Below are 22,021 nucleotides of genomic sequence, written 5' to 3' on the forward strand. Positions count from 1 at the left end.
TAGCACTAGTTCAACTGATTTGTCTTTAGTGCGATTTTAGTCGTGTGTTTGTTAACTACTCCCTCCGTAAAGAAATATAAGAGCATTTAGATCACTATTTTGGTGATCTAAACACTCTTATATTTCTTTACAGAGGGACTACATACAAGAGAAACTAGAATTCACGGACTTGTCCACTGGATTCACGAGTGGTAGACTGTAGTACTTGGAATGTCTGTCTTGGAAAGTTTTTTTCTTCACTTAAGTTATATGTACATGTAGGCATCTCGAGATGCAAGTGTAGGTGGACCTAGGCAGGTCTGGTACGATTTTCTTGTTTGATGACCTCGATGAATTACTATTGAAGCCTGTTAGATATTATGTACTCCCTCCATTCCATAACGTGCGCATACAGATGTTTTGAAAGTCAAACCTCACAAATATGGAATGCCAAACATATATCATTAGATTCATCATAACATGTAGTTCCATATTTTATGTATTTTGTACTGTAGATACAAATAGTTTTCTCTATAAACTTGGTCAAAGTTTGACTTTTCAAATCAGAGGGAGTATCACATTGATCCAGAGGCCGGAGTTTCAATCTCCTTTTCGAAAAAGGTGTCAGATGTCTGAATCACTGAAGGTTTGGGCGCCCTGTCAAATTCAACTTCTTCCGCATCTTTGGATCTCCTTCTCTTCCGAGTCCTCTTCAATCCCTTGCCCATCTTCTCCCCCCGAGGCATCCTCCTCCTACCACCTCACCACTCCCCCTTTCTCTTCTGTGCATTTGCATAGAACTCTCCCACCACCTGGGACTGAGTGCACACCCAAGCTTTTTTACTCGCCCACTAGATGCCGACTAATCGCCGAGCCGGTGCAGCAAAAGGTTGTGACCAGGCGATTAATGGTGACTAATCACTGACAAGATCAGGCTAATCACTAAGCTGGAGGCATCGTGACTCGACGTGACTCCGCGGCACAAAAACCTTGACCGCACCGCACCACCTCCTTGCACTACCATACCACGTCTCGTACAATGCCTACACATGCCAGTGCTGCCCTGCCCACTCTAATATCCACTCCTTTCTTAGGCCATCATCACTTGCCGCCCATGGCTGATGGTGCGCTGTGCCTCCATGCCTACAACCGACCTTGCTACTGCCTCCATGCCTACAACCGACCTTGCTACTGCCTCCATGCCTACAACCGACCTTGCTACTGCCTCCATGCCTACAACCGACCTTGCTACTGCCTCCATGAGGGCACTAATAAATCCGTCTAGTGAACATGATCAAATCTCTTGATGGAACTCAAGAAGAGGAGAAAAAGAAGGAACGTAAGGATCTTACATCAAACGTATCTGGATCGACAGCTAGATCGTCTCACTGACTCACTCAATGATGCCCAAATAGAAAGATTTTTAATAAAGTAATATACCATGATAGGCTAACATGCAGTAATTACATGAAGGGGTAATATTTTAAAGCTCAAGAATTGTTGGTTTGTATTTGCCTAAAGACGAGGACATTTCTGTGAGGTGGAGCTTCTATCATCTTCTGCTAAGTAAATTTTGTACGCGCAGCTAGTTTATGAGAAACTGTTCATGCTTACTTCATTTCTCAACATGATCAATGGATATTCTGCCTACATTTTCTGTCCCCACAGGTGAAATGGCTGAACAAGCATCTCAGCAAACTTTGGCCTTTTGTTTCACAAGTAAGATTTTCTTTTGGCTCTTAAGAAAATTTAGAGTAACGTAAATGATAAAATACTTTGCCAATTGGAAAATCCTGCTTGCTAGTAACGGACATGTGGTGTCCCTTTATAGCAATTTCGGTCCCTTAGTGTATGTTGTTTCAGCAAGCTGTTGAACTACAGACTGGTTGTTCTTTAATTTTCTGTGCATTCCAGTCCTGGCATTTCATGGGGTATGTTTGATATTCTTTTTGGTTATGTTGATTATGTTGTTAACTTCCTATTACTAGCACAAAACAGCTTGAAATTTTCTCTCACTTTTGTTGCTGCACCGCGAAGATTTACTGAGTGTAACAAAATGATTTTGGCATTTGGAGTATCCCTTCTTTATTCAATCTTTGCATCCTAGACTTGATGATCACGGTCATGAACATAGCACCTTCTATGCTATTAAGAGCCTATTAAATGTTGTTTGGAGATTCAACTTTGGTGCTGGTCACACCAATTATCATATTTGTATGTATGGATACTATGTCAAAATAATATACTTCAAATTATTTATAGTTTCCACAAAGTGAAATGGTGTCCTAAGCCGTTTCCTTCTGGCCACTGGTAAATAGCATGAATGTGTTGATCAAGACGAATGGTTGTATTCTTTGTTTTAATACAACCCCGTATTCCTGTGCACCTAAGGTTTTTTTTTTCTGTTTTTTATTCTACAGTAATGTCTATATGCCATGTGTGTACTACTAAGTACTAACTATATTTCTCTTTTGGTTTAGGCTGCAACTGCAGTTGTTAAGGAATCTGTTGAACCCCTGCTAGATGATTATCGACCTCCAGGAATAAAATCTCTGAAGTTCAACAAATTCTCTCTTGGAAATGTCTCGCCAAAGATCGAAGGTCTCATTTTTTGTTTTTTGGATTCTCTAGTATCTAGAATGCACTGATACAGATATGTGTATCAATATCGGGCTGATACTGATACGTAAATTCACCATTTTGGAAAAGCACCAATACGGGGATATGTTTTACTATTTTCTTTTTTCTCCAAAAAAGTGTATAGAAGCTAGGAACAACAACTGATTTCTCTATAACTATAACATGGCTCCACAATTGTGCCCTTAGGTTGGTAGGTTGAGTAGAAGGATCCATCTGGAGGGGAGGATTAGAGGAGATGAGATCATGAGGGGAGAAAGGAGAAAAGGAAGTGAGCTTATCTACGACTGTCAGCTGAACGGCTCAGTGTACATACCTTGGGAGGTTGTGCCGACCTCAATCGTTGAGCTAGGGGCTAACGCCCACCGGGGAGATGCGCGAGTCGGTGTTGCATCGGCTGCTGCTGCTGGGGTGCGGTCACCACCGTTGCCACATAAGTTGTCGTTGTCAGTCTTTTTCTTAAGGTAGTCTTTTTCTTAAGGTGGTTTCGGTGCTGGAGTTCTGGTTGCTGTTGTAGTCGCTAATGGCGCCATACTCATAGTTGGCGTAGAGAGCTGTTTGTGGTGCCGACTAGCCGGTGTGGAGGAGCTGTGTCTCTCATAGCAGGAGGAGCGACCTGGTTTGCATGAAGGTAGGGAAGGGAACCTAAACGGTGACAAGGGTCGAGATGTCAGCAAAGCGTGAGTTGAGGCCACATAGGTAGTCTTGCACGAGCGTCTGGTCGGTCATGGGTTGCCTGACGTCTAGAAGTGTTCCATAGAACGACTTAAGGAGATGACACTAGGCGGTGATGGTGAGATTGCCTTGGGTGAGAACACACAACTCCGCCCCGACTTAGAAGGCGTGGGTGAGCGTCTATGCCTCATGGGCGGTTGGTTCTCCACCATGATGATGTCGAAGACATCCTTGATGATGGGGCCATACAACCTTGGAGAAGTTCGGCAGCCAGGGTGTCATCATAGACATGACTGGTGAGCTCGTACTTGCCGAAAAGGACGTTGATGAGCATGCTCCACTTCGAGAAGTGGAGGCCTCGAGGTAGAGGATGTCGGGGACATTGACGGCGAGTGAGGCCGACGATGTAGCCGGGACCATGGCGGAGGAGAGTGCCGCGGTCGTTGCGTAGAGCCGGGCGGGCGAGGACAGCACACCCATGGTAAATGAGGTGTTCATGGTTTTTGTTTTTGAAAAGGAGGATAACCCCCAGCCTCTGCATCGAGCAACGCACACATCCATCTTTATTGTATTATTCAACATAGTTTGACAAAATAAATACATGGATCAACCCAAAACCACCTTCCTGGGGATCAAAGTCGCTACACGTACTAGTTTGATGATGTGCCCTTACCACACACCATCTAATCCGGTGGCCCCACCAAGCCGCCCCACGGCGAGCAGAGATCACCAACCGTTCTAGCAGAGTCGCTACACCTACTAGTTTGATGATGTGCCATTACCATGCACCATCTAATCCGGTGGCCCCACCAAGCCGCCCCACGGCGAGCAGAGATCACCAACCGTTCTAGCAGACCCTCAGCATGCACCGTATGCGCACGCTCCATCTTCTGCCATCCCAATTTCTAGAGAGATCAATGCATTAACCTTGCCAGGCCCAACCGCCGTCGACGCCACCACGACACCAAACAATGCCACGACCCTGCGCGCGTCCATCAACACACGCCCATCATCGAGACCCCGCTGCGCCAGGCCGCCGAGACCGCGTCACTGACGCGGTAGATGCCACACCGCACAACCTCCTGATCCAGATCGCCACCAATGCCAACCCAATGGTGTCCACGAGCAACCTATCTCCCAAGGCGGCGCCTTCAAGAAGGGAACGACTCCGAAGGCGCCGTCCTTGCCCGCCGCAGTTAGGGCTTTCATCTGAGAGACAAATGATGGGATGGAGGTAGTAGCAGAACTGACGAACGTCTCCATGGAGGAAAAACAGCGCCCTTGGGTGTGGCTGCCGTCGCGGCTGACCAGTGCTGGTGAGGGATTTCTCATCCCCACATCCAGCAACATTCGCATCGAGGACCGGCAAGTGTTGCGACCCAGATCCATACGAATCACACCGGAGAGCAGGGGAAGGAATGGAGGTGTCCTGATCTAGATCAGACACCACCCGCCGAGCCAAGCAGTGCCCCAATTGATCCAGGAGCCTACCCCCGAGCGCACAACATGCTCCCCATCGCCACCTTCCTTGGCTGCGCCCGGGCTTGCCTCTGGCACCAGTCTCTGGCGGCGGCGAGGAACCAAAGGGAATGGGGGAGGCTAGGCTGCGGCGGCGTGAGATCCACTAGCGAGTCGGGGTGCTGCGGCGGCATGAGATCCACCCAAACGAAACGGTTTCTACATGCATACTGAGTCGTCTGAGGTGTTTATGGTGGTCATCGGAGATTGGATTGGGAGAGGCATAGCTGGAGGTAGGATCAGTCTGTGGCCGATACCATGCAAAGGAGAAGGGATTTGGGGCGTCCAGTTCTCGTATGTTTGTATAGCTTGTACAAGGTGCCTTGCAAGGCAAGAATAGTCAATCAGAACAACCGAATATTAACAGAATGGGCTAGAGAGGTAAGGTGAGAGATTGCCTAACATCTATGCATGGTATATAACTTAACAGTCGTCGTAATAAGGTTTGCACCTCAAGAAGGCAGCCTGCAATTCAGGCAATTCTGCGCAACTTGTACTCTTGTAGGCTTCCTCTTTGCCTCAAATGATTAAACTCATAAAATATACCAACCGCATTTCTTACCTCAAACCTCTCTACAATCTCTTGAGTTCACTCTTGGCAAGATAGATGCTTGTCCCCTATTCAGTAACAAACATCCCCCCCCCCCCCCCTTCCTTCATACTTGCTGCGCTAGGCCCTGAATCAAGAATGCTGTTCCACCCGTTTTAACTTATGGTCAGCAAAGAAAAATGTTACCTCGGTAAAAGCAATTTTAACATGGTCCCTCTTACCTCCTCTTTTCACATGGGAGGTAAGAAGGTAAGAGTTACTCAGACCCACTACTTAATGGAAGCAACGGCTCAGATCTATTATATACTCTTGCCTCTCATGTGAAATGAGGATGTAAGAGGGACCATGTTAAGAAACCTTGGTATGAGATACTGGTGCATTTGGGATGCAATTTTTAGTTGTTCTTCAGTTGAGATTATTACTCTGATTCCGGCCAGTTGTGATGTTAATGACCTTATTTTTCTTTCATGTTTATATTTATATGAGTTCACGTTCCACGTTTACTCATACCACACTAAGCTAAATTTTAATCTCGTTGCTTCTGTACTAAATAAGTACTCCCTCCATTCCAAAATATAGTGCGCCCGCGCTTCCCGAGGTTCAACTTTGACCATAAATTTAACCAACGAGACCAACTGCGGCAGGAGAAAAAATTATATAATTGAAAACTTCTTTCGAAAACGAATTCACTGATATAATTTTTGCTCCCGCCGCAATCGGTCTTGGTAGTTAAATTTACGGTCAAAGTTGAAACACGTGGATAGAGGAAGCACTACATTGTGGAATGGAGGGAGTATGACTGAAAGATATCATGCGTTGTTATTTTTTGTGAAGGCATCCGTATCCAAAATCTTCAGCCAGGCCAAATCATAATGGATATAGATTTCCGTTGGGGTGGTGATCCAAGCATAATCCTTGCTGTTGATGCTCGAGTTGCATCACTGCCTATTCAGGTTTTGACTGTTTCTCTGTCTTTACTGTGGTTAACCTTGTAGGAGTGAGTTCTTATTAATTATACTTTTTTGTGAACCATCTCTCAGCTCAAGGATCTCCAGGTCTTTACCGTTGTTCGTGTCGTATTTCAACTATCAGAAGAGATTCCCTGCATCTCTGCTGTTGTCGTTGCTCTCCTCGCAGAGGCATGTATCTACTACTAAGCAGTTTTTGTATGAGAAAAATATACAAAAACTGGCAATTTCTTCAGTATATTTTTATTCGTAGCTTCACACAAGAGAACATCTGATTTTGAATTGAAGATAGGAAGAAAAAGAGTATAATGTTAACTGAGATGAGTTTTCAACTTACACACTGGACAACAAAAGCAGAGTGTCTACTCTTTTATTAACTGTGGACTGCTTCGTAATTAAGATGACATAAAATTGGAATTTCTTGGAGAAGATTTATTTGCTTCATTTCCTTGCACTTATTGGTAGTAGTTTGTTTCCCCTGCAGCAATAGTCCCAGTGCTTACCTCAGAATGGATCCAAAACATAGTTTAACCTGGGAAGGCTTTAACATTTGACCCACCCTGGTAAAAAAACATTTAACCCACAAAGAGAACCTATTTCTTGCAGTATATCATGGTAGCAGTTTAGACACTGCCAGTTTTTTTATATGGCAACTTTGGTACCACCAGTCTGATGTGTTGATCCTGGTGGCATTTCCATGAGACAATTTGGTAACGAAGATTCATGCTATGAAGCTCCTGCTATAGTTGAAAGGTTTTTAGATGTAATATTTGTGTCGACAACATTTCACAAGAAAAGTTATAAATGGCATTCCTGATGCGTGGAACCTTTTGCATTATCAAAGATGCGCATTTCCTGTATAATCGTTTATTGGGTTTCTTTGTGCTTCAGCCAGAGCCTAAAATACAGTACACATTGAAGGCTGTTGGGGGTAGTCTGACTGCTATTCCAGGACTTTCTGATATGATTGATGTAAGATGATTTGAATTTTTTTTGAACATTGAGATTCTACTAACAGATTATGTTAGAGCTGATTCTTCTTCGTTCAATTAGGATACTGTCAATTCAATTGTCAATGACATGCTCCAGTGGCCACACAGGCTTGTTGTTCCACTTGGCGTCAATGTTGACACAAGGTGAGTTTTCTTCATTTCACTGCTGCGAAGGTCAATGGATCCCTGCTCCCCAGCTACACTGTGTGTGTGCCACTGGAAAATCATGTGGATGAAATTGCGACTGCAAGGTTGTGTAAAACTAACTGCTTTGCAGTGGGAGGTGACATATTTATAGGCAGGTAGTTTTGCAGTGGTATGTCTCGTATGAACCTTAGTTCTGTTATGAACCATGGTTGGAGAAAGATAAGACAGAGGTGAGCCAGACAGAGACCCCTGTACCTCTGAATGAGGGAGGGATCTTAGGACAAAGATGAGACAATAGCCTGGGATGTGGAACTGTAGAAATATTTGATATATTAGCTTCCAGCTATTAGCCCCCCTCCCCCCCCCCCTCCCCTCCAGGTGACCTGGGGCTGGGGGGCAAACCCTAGATGGCAGCCGCCGCCCCCTCCTCATCTCCTCTCCTTGCCGCCTCCAGAGGCAGCTTCCGGGTTAAGCCTCACAGTTGAAGGGGGGCGGAGGGTGTCAGGCTGCAAGACATTCAGTTCTGGGTGTTCTAATCTTCAGCAAGTGGACGGCTAGGATTGAAGAACGCGATAAGATCCGATGGCTCGCCCTGCTCGCATCTACCGAATCGTTATTTACCTTTACTGTATCGTTTCACCTTGTCGTCACTATTTACTTTCCTCCCTTGCCAGCTGAGCTTCTTAAGCCAGCCCTCTCCTTTGTAACCGTATGCCATTTCTGAGAATTCTTTCTACCAAACACTTTACAGCTAATATAGCATATAACATTTGATGCTTATACTCTCGTGCTCAAGTTACGAACCCTAGCTTTCCCCCAAGTCGACCTCGATCTAGTTATGGCGCGTGACAATTGGTATCATGAGCCTGGTGGCTCCTCGGTGGCGTAGTGTTCTGCGTGAGGCAAGTAATTTCCCACCCTCCACACCCTCTCTTGCGGTGGTGTTGGCGGCGCTGGCGGCGGTAGACCCATTCAGCAACAGCTCGTGGTGCAGGACTGGTTGCCGGAACACATCATTTCGGTGCTAAAATCCCTGGTCCTACAGCGGGTGGTGTTGCACAGTGACGGCGAGATTCATCGGTGCCCGAAGGGTCCAGAGCTTCAGATCGGGTTTCTGCAACCGGTTGTAAAATTCCTCTGACACTCCGGGATCAGGATGGGGCGCGCGAAGATGTGCGTGGATGAAGGTGACATACCTAATTTTCTTGCTATGAACGGCGATGTGTTGCAAAATCGAGAAGACACGACAGAACTTAAAGGTGACATGGAGGATCTGCGCAAGGATGTCCATGCTATCCATCTCAAGCAGGACGCCATTGCCAAAGTGGTGACGGGCGTGCAAGCCGCCATCTCTGTCCCGATTCAACAGTTGGCAACTATGGCCGATGTGCTCAAGAGTTTTGTTATCCAGTCGATCCAGTGTGTGTGGCCATATATCAGCATGCTACCATCCAGTAAGTTTGATTGGGCAACAGCCATGAAGTTCTTAAAATTTTATTTCGGAGCATCATTTCATCTAGCGTTCTCATTCAAATGCACCCCCCTGTAATAGACACTAAGTACTGTTCTTCAACGGCGTAGCCAGGAATTGTGGACACCCCGGACTGACTGCTGAAGGCCCAGCCAGAAGGCAAGGTAATGGGCTGCGCCCAGGGCCAAACGTGGTATCATCTAAAATATAGGCAAGGAATTGTTTCTACGTCCCGAGCCATGACCTGGGCTGCCTGGTGCCCAGAAATGCCTTTGCTGTTCTTCATCTCTAGATATTCTTTGCACAATCCAACATGTATTTCATACGGCAAAACATTTTATGCACACACATTCCGACACAAGTACATAATTTCTTGGTTTGATTTCTTTGACTAGCTTATAAGGATTTCTGATTGTTCTCCTTTGCGCATATTTCTTTTGAAGCTTTCCTTGTATACGTCTAAGATCCTGTTGGCATTTACTGAGTTTTAACTCTTTGATTTTCCACTGTTGTACTTACTTTCTCTGCAGTGAGCTGGAGCTTAAACCTGAGGGAAAACTTTCTGTTACTGTAGTAAAAGCAACATCTCTGAAGAATAAGGAGTTGATTGGTAAATCTGATCCCTACGTGACCCTGTATGTGCGTCCCATGTTCAAGGTCAAAACAAAAGTCATAGATGACAACCTAAATCCTGAATGGAATGAAACATTTGAACTGATTGTTGAAGACAAGGAAACCCAATCTGTCATTTTTGAGGTAATTCTACGTTGTCCCTCCCCTCAACCTTTGAAGATGCGACTGCATTGTATTTCCCAGGAAAATAATGGGTCGTTCTCAACCAAATCTGTTTACAATATGTATTTCGCGAATGCAACGCGTGGCTGATGCTATTTGGCACAGGATGGCCCCTCTCAAGTGCAACACGATTAAGATGTTCACTAGCTAAATGCCTGTGCTTTGCTACGGGCAACAAAATAATATTAATGCAATATTTTTACACCCAAATATTGAGTGTTTTAAAGACTTACATGAAGGGCAACTTGGTCAGTAATAACATTGACAATTATTAGTTTATTTCCTCCCATCACAGCTAACTTAGTTATGCTGCTTCGCCAGATATGGTACAAACTATATTATGATTTTACACACACCTCAACTCTCTTGGTACCAAATTAATTATTTTACACAGAGAACTGATTGGATTTACACATTATAATGGCAAGTTGAGCGTTGTATAACAGCAATGAGCCTCATGTCTCATATGTCATCATATGCCACACCCGCTTATTCAAGAGTTGTTATTAATCCTCTAGGAGAAATTTATTTGACACGCCTACCTTTTTCATATGCTTTGAATTAGGCTTAGATCAACATTTAATATGATATACAGTTATACACATGCATGGCATCAATGACAAATAGATTTCTGAGTGAACAATATAGATGAGCTCCAGCGAACCTTGGAGGAACACGAGTGAGGACTGAGTAATCTCTCTGCTTCTGCCATTCTCATTGAGCACCACAAGCTTGTTGAACGAGTAGCAGCCTGTCCGGCGAGCTCAGGCTGTTGGTTGCGTGCGCTGCCTTACCATTTGACCTCCACGCGTGCCCCCCGCAGCAACATTAGCTGCCTCGGGTCACAAGCTTTGGGGTGATGAGGTGGGAGGCGCAGGTGGATGAGCCTGTTGTCCATCCAAGACGAAAGGATTGAACCCTCACCGTCGCGGTGCATGCCACCGGGGAGCGTCCTGCTACGTCCGCAGTTCAGGTCTCTAAAACTGAACCTACATTGGACTCATTGGCTAGTGCAGCGCACGAGTTGGGCCATGGGCCATGTAATCCTGCGAGGGCCCAAGGGCATGTAGCTACTTAAGCGTGCGTGAAACCACAGTTAGGGTTTTATCAGTAAGAAAGTTGCGGCTACTCGCTCTTACCCTCTCGTGCTTCCTCACTTGGTCCCTCTCTCTTCTCACCTAGTCCCCTCCTCTCGATCCCCAATCCATCAGGCATTACATAGCCTTTCCAATTCTTTTTCTTCTACCTCCTCTGATCGCCGCCGCCGCTGTCAAATTGTCTTGACCAGTCGGTAACTCCACCGTGTTAAGTGTGGTTCATCTCGGTGAATCGCTCGAAATCCTGCATGGGGTTCGATCTGGTTCGGAGCGAGACGACAACACCCCCATCCAAACCGTTCGCTCAGACCCACCACGTCCTCTCGACCATGGCGGAAACCACTGACCAGTTGAAGAAGCTGCTCGAAACCGTCATCCATCCCTCCACGCGAATCAAACCACCGCTGACCAACGCGTTGAGGCTCAGCTCGCTTACAACAAGTAGGATTCTCACAAGCTCAAAAATCTCGCCAAACAGATCAACCTCACCCAAGTGGATGTCACGAGCTCGATTCTGCAGCAGCAGCAACTGCGGGTGCCATGTCGCCCACCCGGCGCCACAACCATCACCGATCTGACGGTTACACCGCCAGCCACGGCTCACGTGCCGCCGCTCTATACCACCAATCAACACTGGACCCTACCGATACTTGCCTCCTCAAAAGGAAGAGATCGCGAAGCAAGTTCAAGACTTGCTCCAGTTTGGCGTGATCGTGCACAGTATGAGCCCGTACGCCGCTCTTGTTCTGCTGGTCAAGAAGAAAGACGGTAGTTGGAGGTTCTGCATCGACTTTCGCCGCCTCAACAAGATCACTGTCAAGAACAAATTTCCTCTTCTGGTCATCGAAGAACTCCACGACGAGCCCGCGGGTGCATCTTATGTTTCCTAGGTAGACCCCTCCGTGCGGGCTACCACCAAATTCGCATGCGTGTCGAGGACAAGGAGAAGACGACTTTCAAAACCCATCATGGCCATTTCCACTTTTGGGTGATGCCCTTCGGCCTCACCAACGCGTCGGCGATGTTCCAATGCTTCATGAACACCATCTTCGCCAAGTTTATCTGTAAGCTTGTCATCATATTTCTCGACAACATCCTCGTCTTCAGCATTGGCCTTTGCCAAGTTTATTTGTAAGTTTGTCATCATATTTGTCGACTACATTCTCGTCTTCAACACTGACCTGCAGGAGCATGAGCAATACTTGAGCATGGTGCTCTCCATTCTTTGTCAGCACGAACTGTACGTCAAGGCCTCAAGTGCTCTTTTGTGCAGCGGAGTATCGACTACTTGTGCATGTGATCTCCAAGGATGGAGTCGCCACCGACGCCAGCAAGACCAATGCAATGCATGCCTGGCCCGTACCAACTGTTAAGCTTAATGCACTAGTCAACGCAACCAACAACCCAAACTGATGGAAAGGGCTAGGCAATTCACATATACACTTCAACACCCCCTCTCACGTGTGACGCGGAAAGTCAACACGTGGATAGACATAGAGGTATGGCTCGGGAGGCCTATATGTGGACACAAAGGGGGAAACCGCAAATTTTGGATAAATTGCGGAAGCCATGATTTGAACTCAAGACCTTAGGCTCTGATACCATGTTAAGCTTCATACACTAGCCAACACAACCAAAAGCCTGAACTGATGGAAAGGGCTAGGCAATCCACATATACACTTCAACACCCCCTCTCACGTGTGACGCGGAAAGTCAACACGTGGATAGACACAGAGGTATGGCTCAGGAGGCCTATGTGGACACAAAGGGGGGAACCACAAATTTTGGATAAATTGCGGAAGCCATGATTTGAACTCAAGACCTTAGGCTCTGATACCATGTTAAGCTTCATACACTAGCCAACACAACCAAAAGCCCGAACTGATGGAAAGGGCTAGGCAATCCACACATACACTTCAACACCAACCACCGCCACGGAGCTTCGGGATTACTCGGGCTCACCGAGTACTATTGGAAATTCGTCCCCAGCTATGGTGTCCTTACTCACCTCCTGACCAAGAAGGGCTTCAATTGGGACGAGCGAACCCAGGAGACGTTCGATCTCCTTAAGCAAGCCATGGCTCGGACGCCCATGCTCCCTCTGTCGGACTTCTCCCGGCCGTTTGCCATCTAGACGGACGCCTGTGACACGGGCATGGGCGTGGTGCTCGTGCAGGACGGTCACCCTGTGGCTTACATGAGCAAGGCATTGGGCATCAGAACCGGAAGCTATTGACCTACGTAAACGAATTTCTTGCCATGAAAAAATGGCGAGCCTATCTCTAGCACAGGCCATTTGAAATCGCCACCAACACAAGAGCACGTGTGCCCTAGGCGACCAACAGTTGGACACAGAGCTCCGACGCAAGGCAATGTCAAAACCTGTCGGCCTTTAGTTCACATTTCGGTAAAAGAAGGGCACGAACAATGGGGCAGCCAATGCGCTGCGCACATGGGGCACCAGCTCGCGCTCGACGCGGTCTCCATCTGCCAATCACAGTGGCTATAGTAGGTAGACAACTCCTATGAGAAACAGACGCGACACACAAGAGCTCCTCGCCCAGCCGGCGATCCAAAGCCCTGACGACCAAGGCCGCATGTTCCTTCGCCAAGGTGACCGGCTCTGGATCGGCGTCAACACAGCTCTCCAACCAAGCTCATTTCGGCGCTCTATGAAAGTGTTGTGGGAGGCCAGTCCGGCATCGCGACGACCTACCAGCAGGTGCGCAAACTCTTCGCCTGGCCTGGCCTCAAGCACGTGGTCGAGGACTTTGTTCGTTGGTGCCTCATCTGCTAGAAGGCCAAGCATGACCATCATCACCCGGCGGGCAAGCTTCAGTCGTTGCCAATTCTTATCGAGCCATGGCACGATCTGACCAAGGACTTCATCGATGGTCCGCCCAAGTCAGGGGGCTACGACGCAATCATGGTCATCGTCGACCGGCTCATCAAGTTCGCCCACTTTGTGCCATTGCGCCACCCCTTTAACGCGACGCAAGTGGCTCGGGCCTTCCGGGATTCGATCATCAAGCTCCATGGAGTACCACACTCCATCGTCTCTGATCGTGACAAGGTGTTCATGAGTGCCATGTGGCGCGAGCACCTCACCGCTGCCATCACAAAGCTCCTGTACTCAATGACATACAATCCTCAAATCGACGGCCAGAGCGAGCGCATTAACCAATGCCTTGAAATGTACCTATGATGCACCATCCAAGATTGACCTAAGCACTGGCGCAAATGGCTCTCCGCAACGGAGTCTTGCTACAAGTTGACTCACTACTATTCGCTCAAATGCTCACCGTTCAAAGTTCTCTATGGCAAGGAGCCGAATTTGCGCGGCCTACTCTCCTTCAGCGACCAGCTGCCCACCTGCACGGCGAGCGGTGACCTGGACTGGGCCACACACACTGAGATGCTGCGCACCTAGCTTGAGCGTGCCCAGGACCGTTTCAAGAAGCAGGCTGATCGACATCCCACTGAGCGCATTTTTGACGTTGGCGAGCAAGTCCTCCTCAAGCTCTAGTTGTAGTTCCAAGTCTCTGTCGCTAGCAAGCCCTGCTGCAAGCTCGCGTACAAGTACTTTGGCCCCTTCACTGCCACCGAGTGCGTCGGCGCCCTTGCCTACAAGCTGGAGCTCCTGCAAGACAACAGGATCCACCCCGTCTTCCATGGCTCGCAGCTCAAGCCGTTCACCCCCAACTACTCATTGGTCTTCTTTGTTCTGCCCAAGATTTGAAACCTGACAACCACACCGCTAGCTCCGATCGCCATCATCCTGGAACGTCGCATGGTGAATGTTGGATTGCGGGTTCCGGCTAACCCTTGAGGTTCGAACTCTGGGGTGCGCACGAAGAACACACTCTCTCTAGTTCGCTCGCTCAACGATCTCACGGCCTAGCTCGATGAACCCAAGGAACAAGAGACACAAGGGTTTATACTGGTTCGGGCCACCTTGCAGTGTAATACCCTACTCTAGTGTGGTGTTGGTGGATTGCCTCACGGGCTATGGATGAACTAGTACAATGGACGAACAGCCTCAGGAGGAGAGGTGTTCTTGAGCTTGGCGAGCCGATAGATGTGAGGATGGAATGGATCTGATCCAAGATGAGTCCCCCCTCCCTATGGTGGTGGCTAGTCCTATTTATAGAGGCCCTGGTCCTCTTCTCAAATGTTTTAGGCGGGAAGGGATCCCACATCGGTCAAGTTTGAAGGGGGACAACTAGTACAAGCTATCCTGACAAAAGGTGGTTTTTGCCTGCCAAAGGCTTTGGTGGTGACGCTGCAGTGGGCTCCGTGGTGACCTTCGTCCCACCGTCCTGCTGGTCTTGGTCTTGTTGCACCGATATTAAAACATTTGCCTGATGCCTGGGACTCCTCGCCTGTGCCTGCCTCTTTAGCACGAAAAAGGAAACTGATACACTGCGCCCGCTGGCGCCTGCCTGGCCTTGGTCGTCATGGCTCACGTCACGTGAACCTCGCGAGGTGTGCCCCTTGCATAGAGATTTCCGCTCCTCGGGAGCCAGCCTAGTGAGGCTGCCCAGGAAGGTCTTGGCGTCGTCCGCCTCGCGAGGCTTGGCCCCTCGCAAGGGTCTTGAGCTGCTGCTGCTGAAGATGGGCCGTATCAGGCCATCGGTGGAGCCACGCTCAAGCCCGCAGGCAGGCAAGTCTGGGCACCCTTGGTCCTAGAATGCCGACAGTAGCCCCCGGGCCCAAGGCACGCTCGAGCTTGGTTTCGAGGCAAGGCCAAAGGGCAAGTGCGGAGCATCGTGGGCCCCAACCGCCTGCGGTCCTGATTGACGTGTGACGATTGACGGGACGTGGGCGCCTCCGCTTCCCCACGCTGCCTCGGCAATTGTTCGACTTGACGAGACCCTGCTGCACGCAGAAGAAAGATCATCATTACCTGTGATCGTGGAGGCCGGCAGTTGGCCTCCCTGAGGCTATAAATGAGAAGAGGGGCGGAGCCCCCGTTGCTCATCTTCTTCCCTACTCCGCTTGCTTCTTCTTTGCTTCGCCTTCTTGCTGTGACGCCCATGGCGCCGACGAAGAGGTTCTCGGCTGCGAAGAAAAGGAAGGCACGCCGGGAGGGGCCTGGCTCACCACCGCCCAAGACGGGGCGTGGCCGCCCCCGCAAGCACGTTGTGAACCCTGCTGTGGCCCCTCGGTGGCCGCAGCGGTGCCCCCTCCCGCGGCGGAGGCCGCTCTAGGCGGAGCAGCCCTTGCGTCGAGGGGAGGCGCGCCGTGGTCGCCTGGCCTCCTCGGCCGCGCTTCCATTCGGCAGAGGTGCTCCCGGAGTTTGTCGTGTGGTCGGAGTAGCCGTCCGGCACTTGGCTCCAGCTCCCGCGCTCCTTTACCGGCAAGCTGCCGACCGCAGGTCTTGACGGTTTCTGGTTGCAAGCTGACGGTCGTGGTGGAGGTCTTCGCGGACAACGTCACAAAGCTGTGGAATTTGTTAGGACGTTCGTCGGGTGCTTTATCCTTCCCTGTGCGAGGCCTCAGGCATGGGCTAATCATGGCCTAGCACACCACGTCGCGGTACCCGTGGGGCACAGACCTAGAGGGGTGCGCCAATCGCGAGCTCAGTTGAGGATGCCTCGCGAAGGTCAGGGGAGCCGAAGCTCTGGAGCGACAGGGCTATGGCGAGGTGCGTTCGTGGCTTAGGCTAGCCCACCGCACGCACACACCTGCCCAACCCCACGCGAGACACACGAGGGAGAGCGTCGGGCAACTGCCGTCCTCCCTGGCGTGAAACAAGGAACCAGACAAAGAAGTAAGAAAAGAAAGGACTCAACCGAACAATCGAGAAACGCCAGAACTTCAAATTCCATTAAAAGGTTGTAAGCCAACTACAGAATGCAAATGAACATCCGCGTTTGGCACCTAGTCTAGTCTTCTCACCAGCACGGAGCTAAGTGCTGCCACTAGGACGTGGGAGGGAGCCCCCGAGGCCCGAGGGCGGCACTTCGGAGACTCCGGGGCGTGTACATCCCCCATTCATTATTACGTGAGAGTGTTACGAGCGGAGACCTTCACAGGCACCGGGCCTTGCTTCATGGGTAGAACTTCCGGAGGTGCTGGATGTTCAAGGCGTTCTGGATGGGGATCTCGTCCCGCGTCTCCAGGCGCACAACGCCAGGCTGAAGACGCGGGCAATCCTAAACGGGCCCTCCCACATGGATGAGAGCTTGTGCAACCCTTCCCTGGAGAGCACCCGCCTCAGGACGAGATCGCCCATCTCGAGCGTCCTGGAGCGGACGCTGCGGCAGTGATACCGCCGCAGCGCTTGCTGGTACCTCGCCGCATGGAGCGAGGCTTGGCGGCGGCGTTCCTCTCCCAGCACGAGGTCCATCCTCCGCATGGCGTCCCGACATGCCTCGTCGAACGCCAGGACCCGCGCGAAGCGATGCCTGACCTCGTGGAGAACCGCTTCGGCTCCGTAGACGAGGAAGAACGGAGTCTCGCCTGTTGACTTGGTGGCGGTGGCGCGGATGGACCACAACATGGACTGGAGTTCGTTGTACCAGCCCCTGCCGCAGGCCTCAAGCTTTTTTTTTGAAGGTCCTTGTCTTGAGGCCCCTCAGGACCTCCGCGTTAGCGCGCTTGGCCTGGCCTTGTTTCTAGGGTGCGCCACCGAGGCGTAACATATCTGCATTCCAAGGTTAGCACAATATGTTTTGAAGAGATTGCTAGTGAACTGCGAGCCGTTGTCGGTGATGATGCGATTAGGGATTCCGAACCGGCTCACGAGGCCCTTGATGAACTTGACTGCGGAGCCGGCTGGGATGGTGCGGACAGCTTCCACCTTCGCCCACTTGATGAATTTGTCGATGGCGACGTAGAGGTAGCGGTAGCCCTCGGGTGCTCGAGGGAATGAACCCAGGATATCCAGCCCCCAGACCGCAAATGACCACGAGAGTGGGATGGTCTGGAGGCCCTGAGCTGGTTGGTGGATTTGCTTGGCATGGAACTGGCAAGCCTCGCAGGATCTCACCAGCTTGGTTGCGTTGCTGAGTGCCGTGGGCCAGTAGAATTCGCTACGGAACGCCTTGCCCACCAAGGTGCGTGACGACGAATGATGCCCGCAGTCTCCGTCGTGTATGTCAGCTAGCAGTTCATTCCCCTACTCCCTGAAGATACATTGTAAGAGAACATCATTTGGTCGTTTTTGGTATAGCTCACCTTTCCGGATGCAGTAAGTAGTAGCCTACCGAGCTACGCGCTCAGCGTCCTCCTCCTTCTCCGGCAGAGTCCCTTGCAGCAGGTATGCCTTGAATTCTTCAGTCCAACACCCCTGCTGGGGTTCAAGCGCAAGGAGCAGGCGTGCTCCTGAGGTCGGGCCACAAACGGGAGCTCTTGAGGTCGGTGGCGGGGGGTGCTCCTCCTGCGACGGTGTAGGCTCCGCAGCCGGGGGGGGGGCGCTGAAGGCTTAAAGAGCCGCTCCTCGAAGACGCCAGGCTCCTAAGGCTAATGCCTTGACGCCCTCTTGGCGATATCATCAACGTCCATGTTTGTACCGCGGGGCACATGCTGTAGTTCTACGCCCAAGAATTGCTTCTTCATTTTGCATACCTCCGCAAGGTACGCCTCCATGTGCTCGTTTTTTGGCTCGTACACCTTGTTGGAGAAGTTGACGAGGAGCTGAGAGTCGCCCTTGATGGTGAGGCGCTACACTCCCAAGGCCGCCGCAACCTTGAGGCCGGCGATCAAACTTTCGTACTTCGTGATGTTGTTGGAGACCTTCTAATGAGGAATAATAGATGAGGAACATGAAAATATAATCATATGTCAAATCTGTTGTGCTATTTCTAGATACTTCTGTTGTGGTCTAGTATTTCTTTTTTTTCTTTATCCTATCTACTGTTTTTCAGAGTCTTCTAGTTGTTAGTAGCTATGAGTAGAATGGTGAACCTTAAATAATGTTTCTAGAGTATTCCAGCTATAAGTAGAAGTATGTGAAGGCTTCCCAAAGCCCTATAAATAGAGGTCCTCATCTCTACTTTGTAACCGGACTATGTGCCCCTACCTATAATAGAACTTGTTGTTCTTATCTAAGATCTTGGAGTAGATCTTGTGCCCTAGGAGTTCTGGATTAAACTCTTGCTGCCCTATCAGCCTAGATTCGCCTCTAGGGCGATATCTAGCGCAGCACGTTGAAGTTGTTCCTTCAACACTTGTGCTATACACATTGTAGTAGCAAGGTGGAGTTGCTCCTTCATAACCTTTGTGCTGCTTCAGGTGGTATCAGAGCCTCATTGACCCATAATCGTTCTTGCTGTCCTCTCCGAGAGCAAGTTGGAGCAAGCAATGGAGCAATTGGAGAAGATGATGGATGCTGCTGAACAACAAATCAAAGAGCTGCGTGAAGATCTTAATAGGAGATTTGACCAGCTGGTTGAGATGATAAGAAAGGGTGTCCCCCCTGCTACCAATGAAGGAGATTCATCTAAAGAAGAGGAAGATGTTCATCAAGGAAGAAGGAGAGGTAATCTTGGAGCAAGACCGCCACAACAACATATTCAACATGCTTCAAGAAGGCCAATTTATGTTGAAGCTTTTGAAGGTGAAGAATATGATGATGCCTTTGAAGAACCAAATCTTTACGCATATCGGAGAGCACCCAACCCTACATATGCAAGAGATACATACAGGGTGAAAGCTGAGATCTCAAGTTTTAAGGTCATGGAGGTTCCGGAAGATCGTAGAGTTCCTTTGGTCGCATACAAGCTGAAAGGAGGAGCCGGTGCATGGTGGTATCACGTTCAAGAGGAGCGCAGGCTGAGAGGAGAACCTCGTATGAGAACTTTGCGGCAAATGAAAAGTCTCTTAAAAGGAAGATTTTTGCCTGCTGATTATGACCAGATCCTATTTATCCAATTTCAAAATTGTGCTCAAGGAAATAGGACTGTTTCAGATTACACGGAGGAGTTTCTAAGGCTACAAGTGAGGTGCAACCTTGCTGAAACTGAAGATCAACAAGTTGCAAGGTACATCAATGGTCTCAGTGATACTATTCAAGATCGATTGATGATGCAATAAATCTGGCCCGTTGATCAAGCACAAGCTCTAAAGGCCGAGAGGTTTGTGAGGACAAGAAAGGCAACTAAAGCTTCATATCCTCCATATCCTCATACCGAAGGCTCGTCTAGGAGTCAGCCTAATAGAGTGGAAGAAAAGACGGCTCCACCAAAGGCAAAACAACCCATCCAGAAGCAAACTAGAGGCAAGGGCAAGTCCAATGAAGGCCCAAAATGCTATAAATATGGTGAAGAGGGACACATATCCAGCGGCTGCCCACTAAGGAAATTTGTTAACACAACTATCCATGATGGTGAAGGCGATGAGGAAGAATACGAATCTGAAGATGTAGAGGGACAAGAGGTTTGTCAAGAAGAAGGTGAAGAGGTGGTATGCGTGATTCAGCGTCTCCTATGTTCCACACCACAACCTGACGACACACAAAGAAAGAAAATATTTGAGAGTAAATGCACAGTGAATGGCAAGGTATGCAAGTTAGTGATTGATAGTTGCGGCTGCGAGAATCTTATCTCCCATAAGTTGGTGAGCCATTTAAAGCTTGATACTCATGATCATCCAAACCCCTACACTATTGGGTGGATCAAGAAAGAAGTGAATATGAGGATCACCAAACAATGCAACCAGCCACTTTCCTTGGGCAAGCATTATCGCTCAAATGTGTTGTGTGACGTAGTGGGAGACCTTGGCAATTTGATGTGGATACTACACACAAGGGCAAGGAGAACTCTTACTCTTTCATTTGGAACAAGAGAAAGATCATTATCTTACCAAACAAAACCGAAGGTAATACCTCTAAGGAGGAGGGGAAACCTATGTTAACTATCTCCCATACCTCTTATGAGTTTATGGAAGACTTGAAGGAGGCAGATTTGTGTGCTGCACTTGTTGTAAAGGGAGAAGAGCACCTGATTGTTGAAATTCCAACAAAGGTATGTGGTTTATTGGCAGAATTTCAGAACATACTTGGAGAGCCACAAGGCTTGCCACCGATGAGAGGAATTCAACATAGAATTGACTTAATTCCGGGAGCAAGTCTTCCTAATCTTCCACACTATCGAATGAGCCCAAAAGAGCATGATATATTGAAGGAGAAAGTGGAGGAATTGCTGCAAAAGGGGCACATTCGAGAAAGCATTAGCCCATGTGTTGTACCAGCCCTGCTCGCGCCAAAGAAAGATGGATCTTGGTGCATGTGTACAGGCAGTAGAGCCATTAACAAGATCACCGTAAGATATAGATTCCCGATTCCTCGTCTGGATGATATGTTGGATCAACTTAGTGGAGCAAGAGTGTTCACAAAGCTAGATTTAAGAAGTGGATATCATCAAATCCATATAAGACCCGGGGATGAATGGAAGACCACCTTCAAGACAAAGGAAGGGTTGTTTGAATGGCTAGCCATGCCATTTGGACTCTCAAATGCACCAAGTACCTTTATGCACTTAATGAATCAAGTCCTTAGACCCTTCTTATTCCACTTTTTTGTGGTCTATTTCGATGACATCTTGATCTATAGCAAGGATGATGATGAACACTTTGATCACATTCGGAAGGTGCTAGAAGTACTAAGGAAAAATGAGCTCTACGTCAACTTGAAGAAATGTGTTTTCCTACAAACACAACTTCTTGTCCTAGGATTCATCATAACATGTGATGGCATTCGTGTTGATGATTCTAAGGTTGAAGCAATCCGAGAATGGCCAACTCCTGAGACCATTTCTGAGGTAAGAAGCTTTCATGGCCTTGCAACGTTCTATAGGCGATTTGTGAAGAATTTCAGCACTATCATGGCACCAATTATCGAGTGTTTGAAGAAAGGAAAGTTCCAATGGACATAAGCAGCTGAAGCTATTTTTGATGAGATTAAACAAAAGCTATAACAAGCTCCTGTCTTGGTACTACCTGATTTCAACAAGACTTTTGAGTTGGGCATTGGAGCTGTCCTATCTCAAGAAAGGAAGCCCATTGCTTTCTTTAGTGAGAAGTTAAGTGAAGCTAGACAGAAATGGAGTACCTATCAGCAAGAATTATACGCCGTTTTCAAAGCGTTGAAAACTTGGGAAGTCTATTTACTGTCCAAAGAGTTCATTGTTTATAGCGACCATTAATCCTTGAAGCATTTTAGAAATCAAAAGCATGTTGGCCGCATGCTA

At 48.7% G+C, this 22,021-nt stretch overlaps 1 protein-coding gene across 1 annotated transcript in view; it reads left to right on the top strand.

Annotated features, from left to right (window-relative positions):
• The window catches only part of LOC123188652 (calcium-dependent lipid-binding protein), a 37,149-nt gene that overhangs the window by 619 nt on the left and 14,509 nt on the right, over positions 1 to 22,021 (top strand). The window contains exons 3-9 of the mRNA XM_044600865.1: positions 1,648 to 1,698; positions 2,460 to 2,580; positions 6,194 to 6,312; positions 6,400 to 6,498; positions 7,219 to 7,299; positions 7,381 to 7,463; positions 9,468 to 9,693. Coding sequence (XP_044456800.1) covers positions 1,648 to 1,698; positions 2,460 to 2,580; positions 6,194 to 6,312; positions 6,400 to 6,498; positions 7,219 to 7,299; positions 7,381 to 7,463; positions 9,468 to 9,693 — 780 coding nt within the window. The remainder of the gene's footprint in view (positions 1 to 1,647; positions 1,699 to 2,459; positions 2,581 to 6,193; positions 6,313 to 6,399; positions 6,499 to 7,218; positions 7,300 to 7,380; positions 7,464 to 9,467; positions 9,694 to 22,021) is intronic.

This window comes from Triticum aestivum, chromosome 2A (genome assembly GCF_018294505.1).
Source record: "Triticum aestivum cultivar Chinese Spring chromosome 2A, IWGSC CS RefSeq v2.1, whole genome shotgun sequence".
Taxonomy (NCBI): domain Eukaryota; kingdom Viridiplantae; phylum Streptophyta; class Magnoliopsida; order Poales; family Poaceae; genus Triticum; species Triticum aestivum.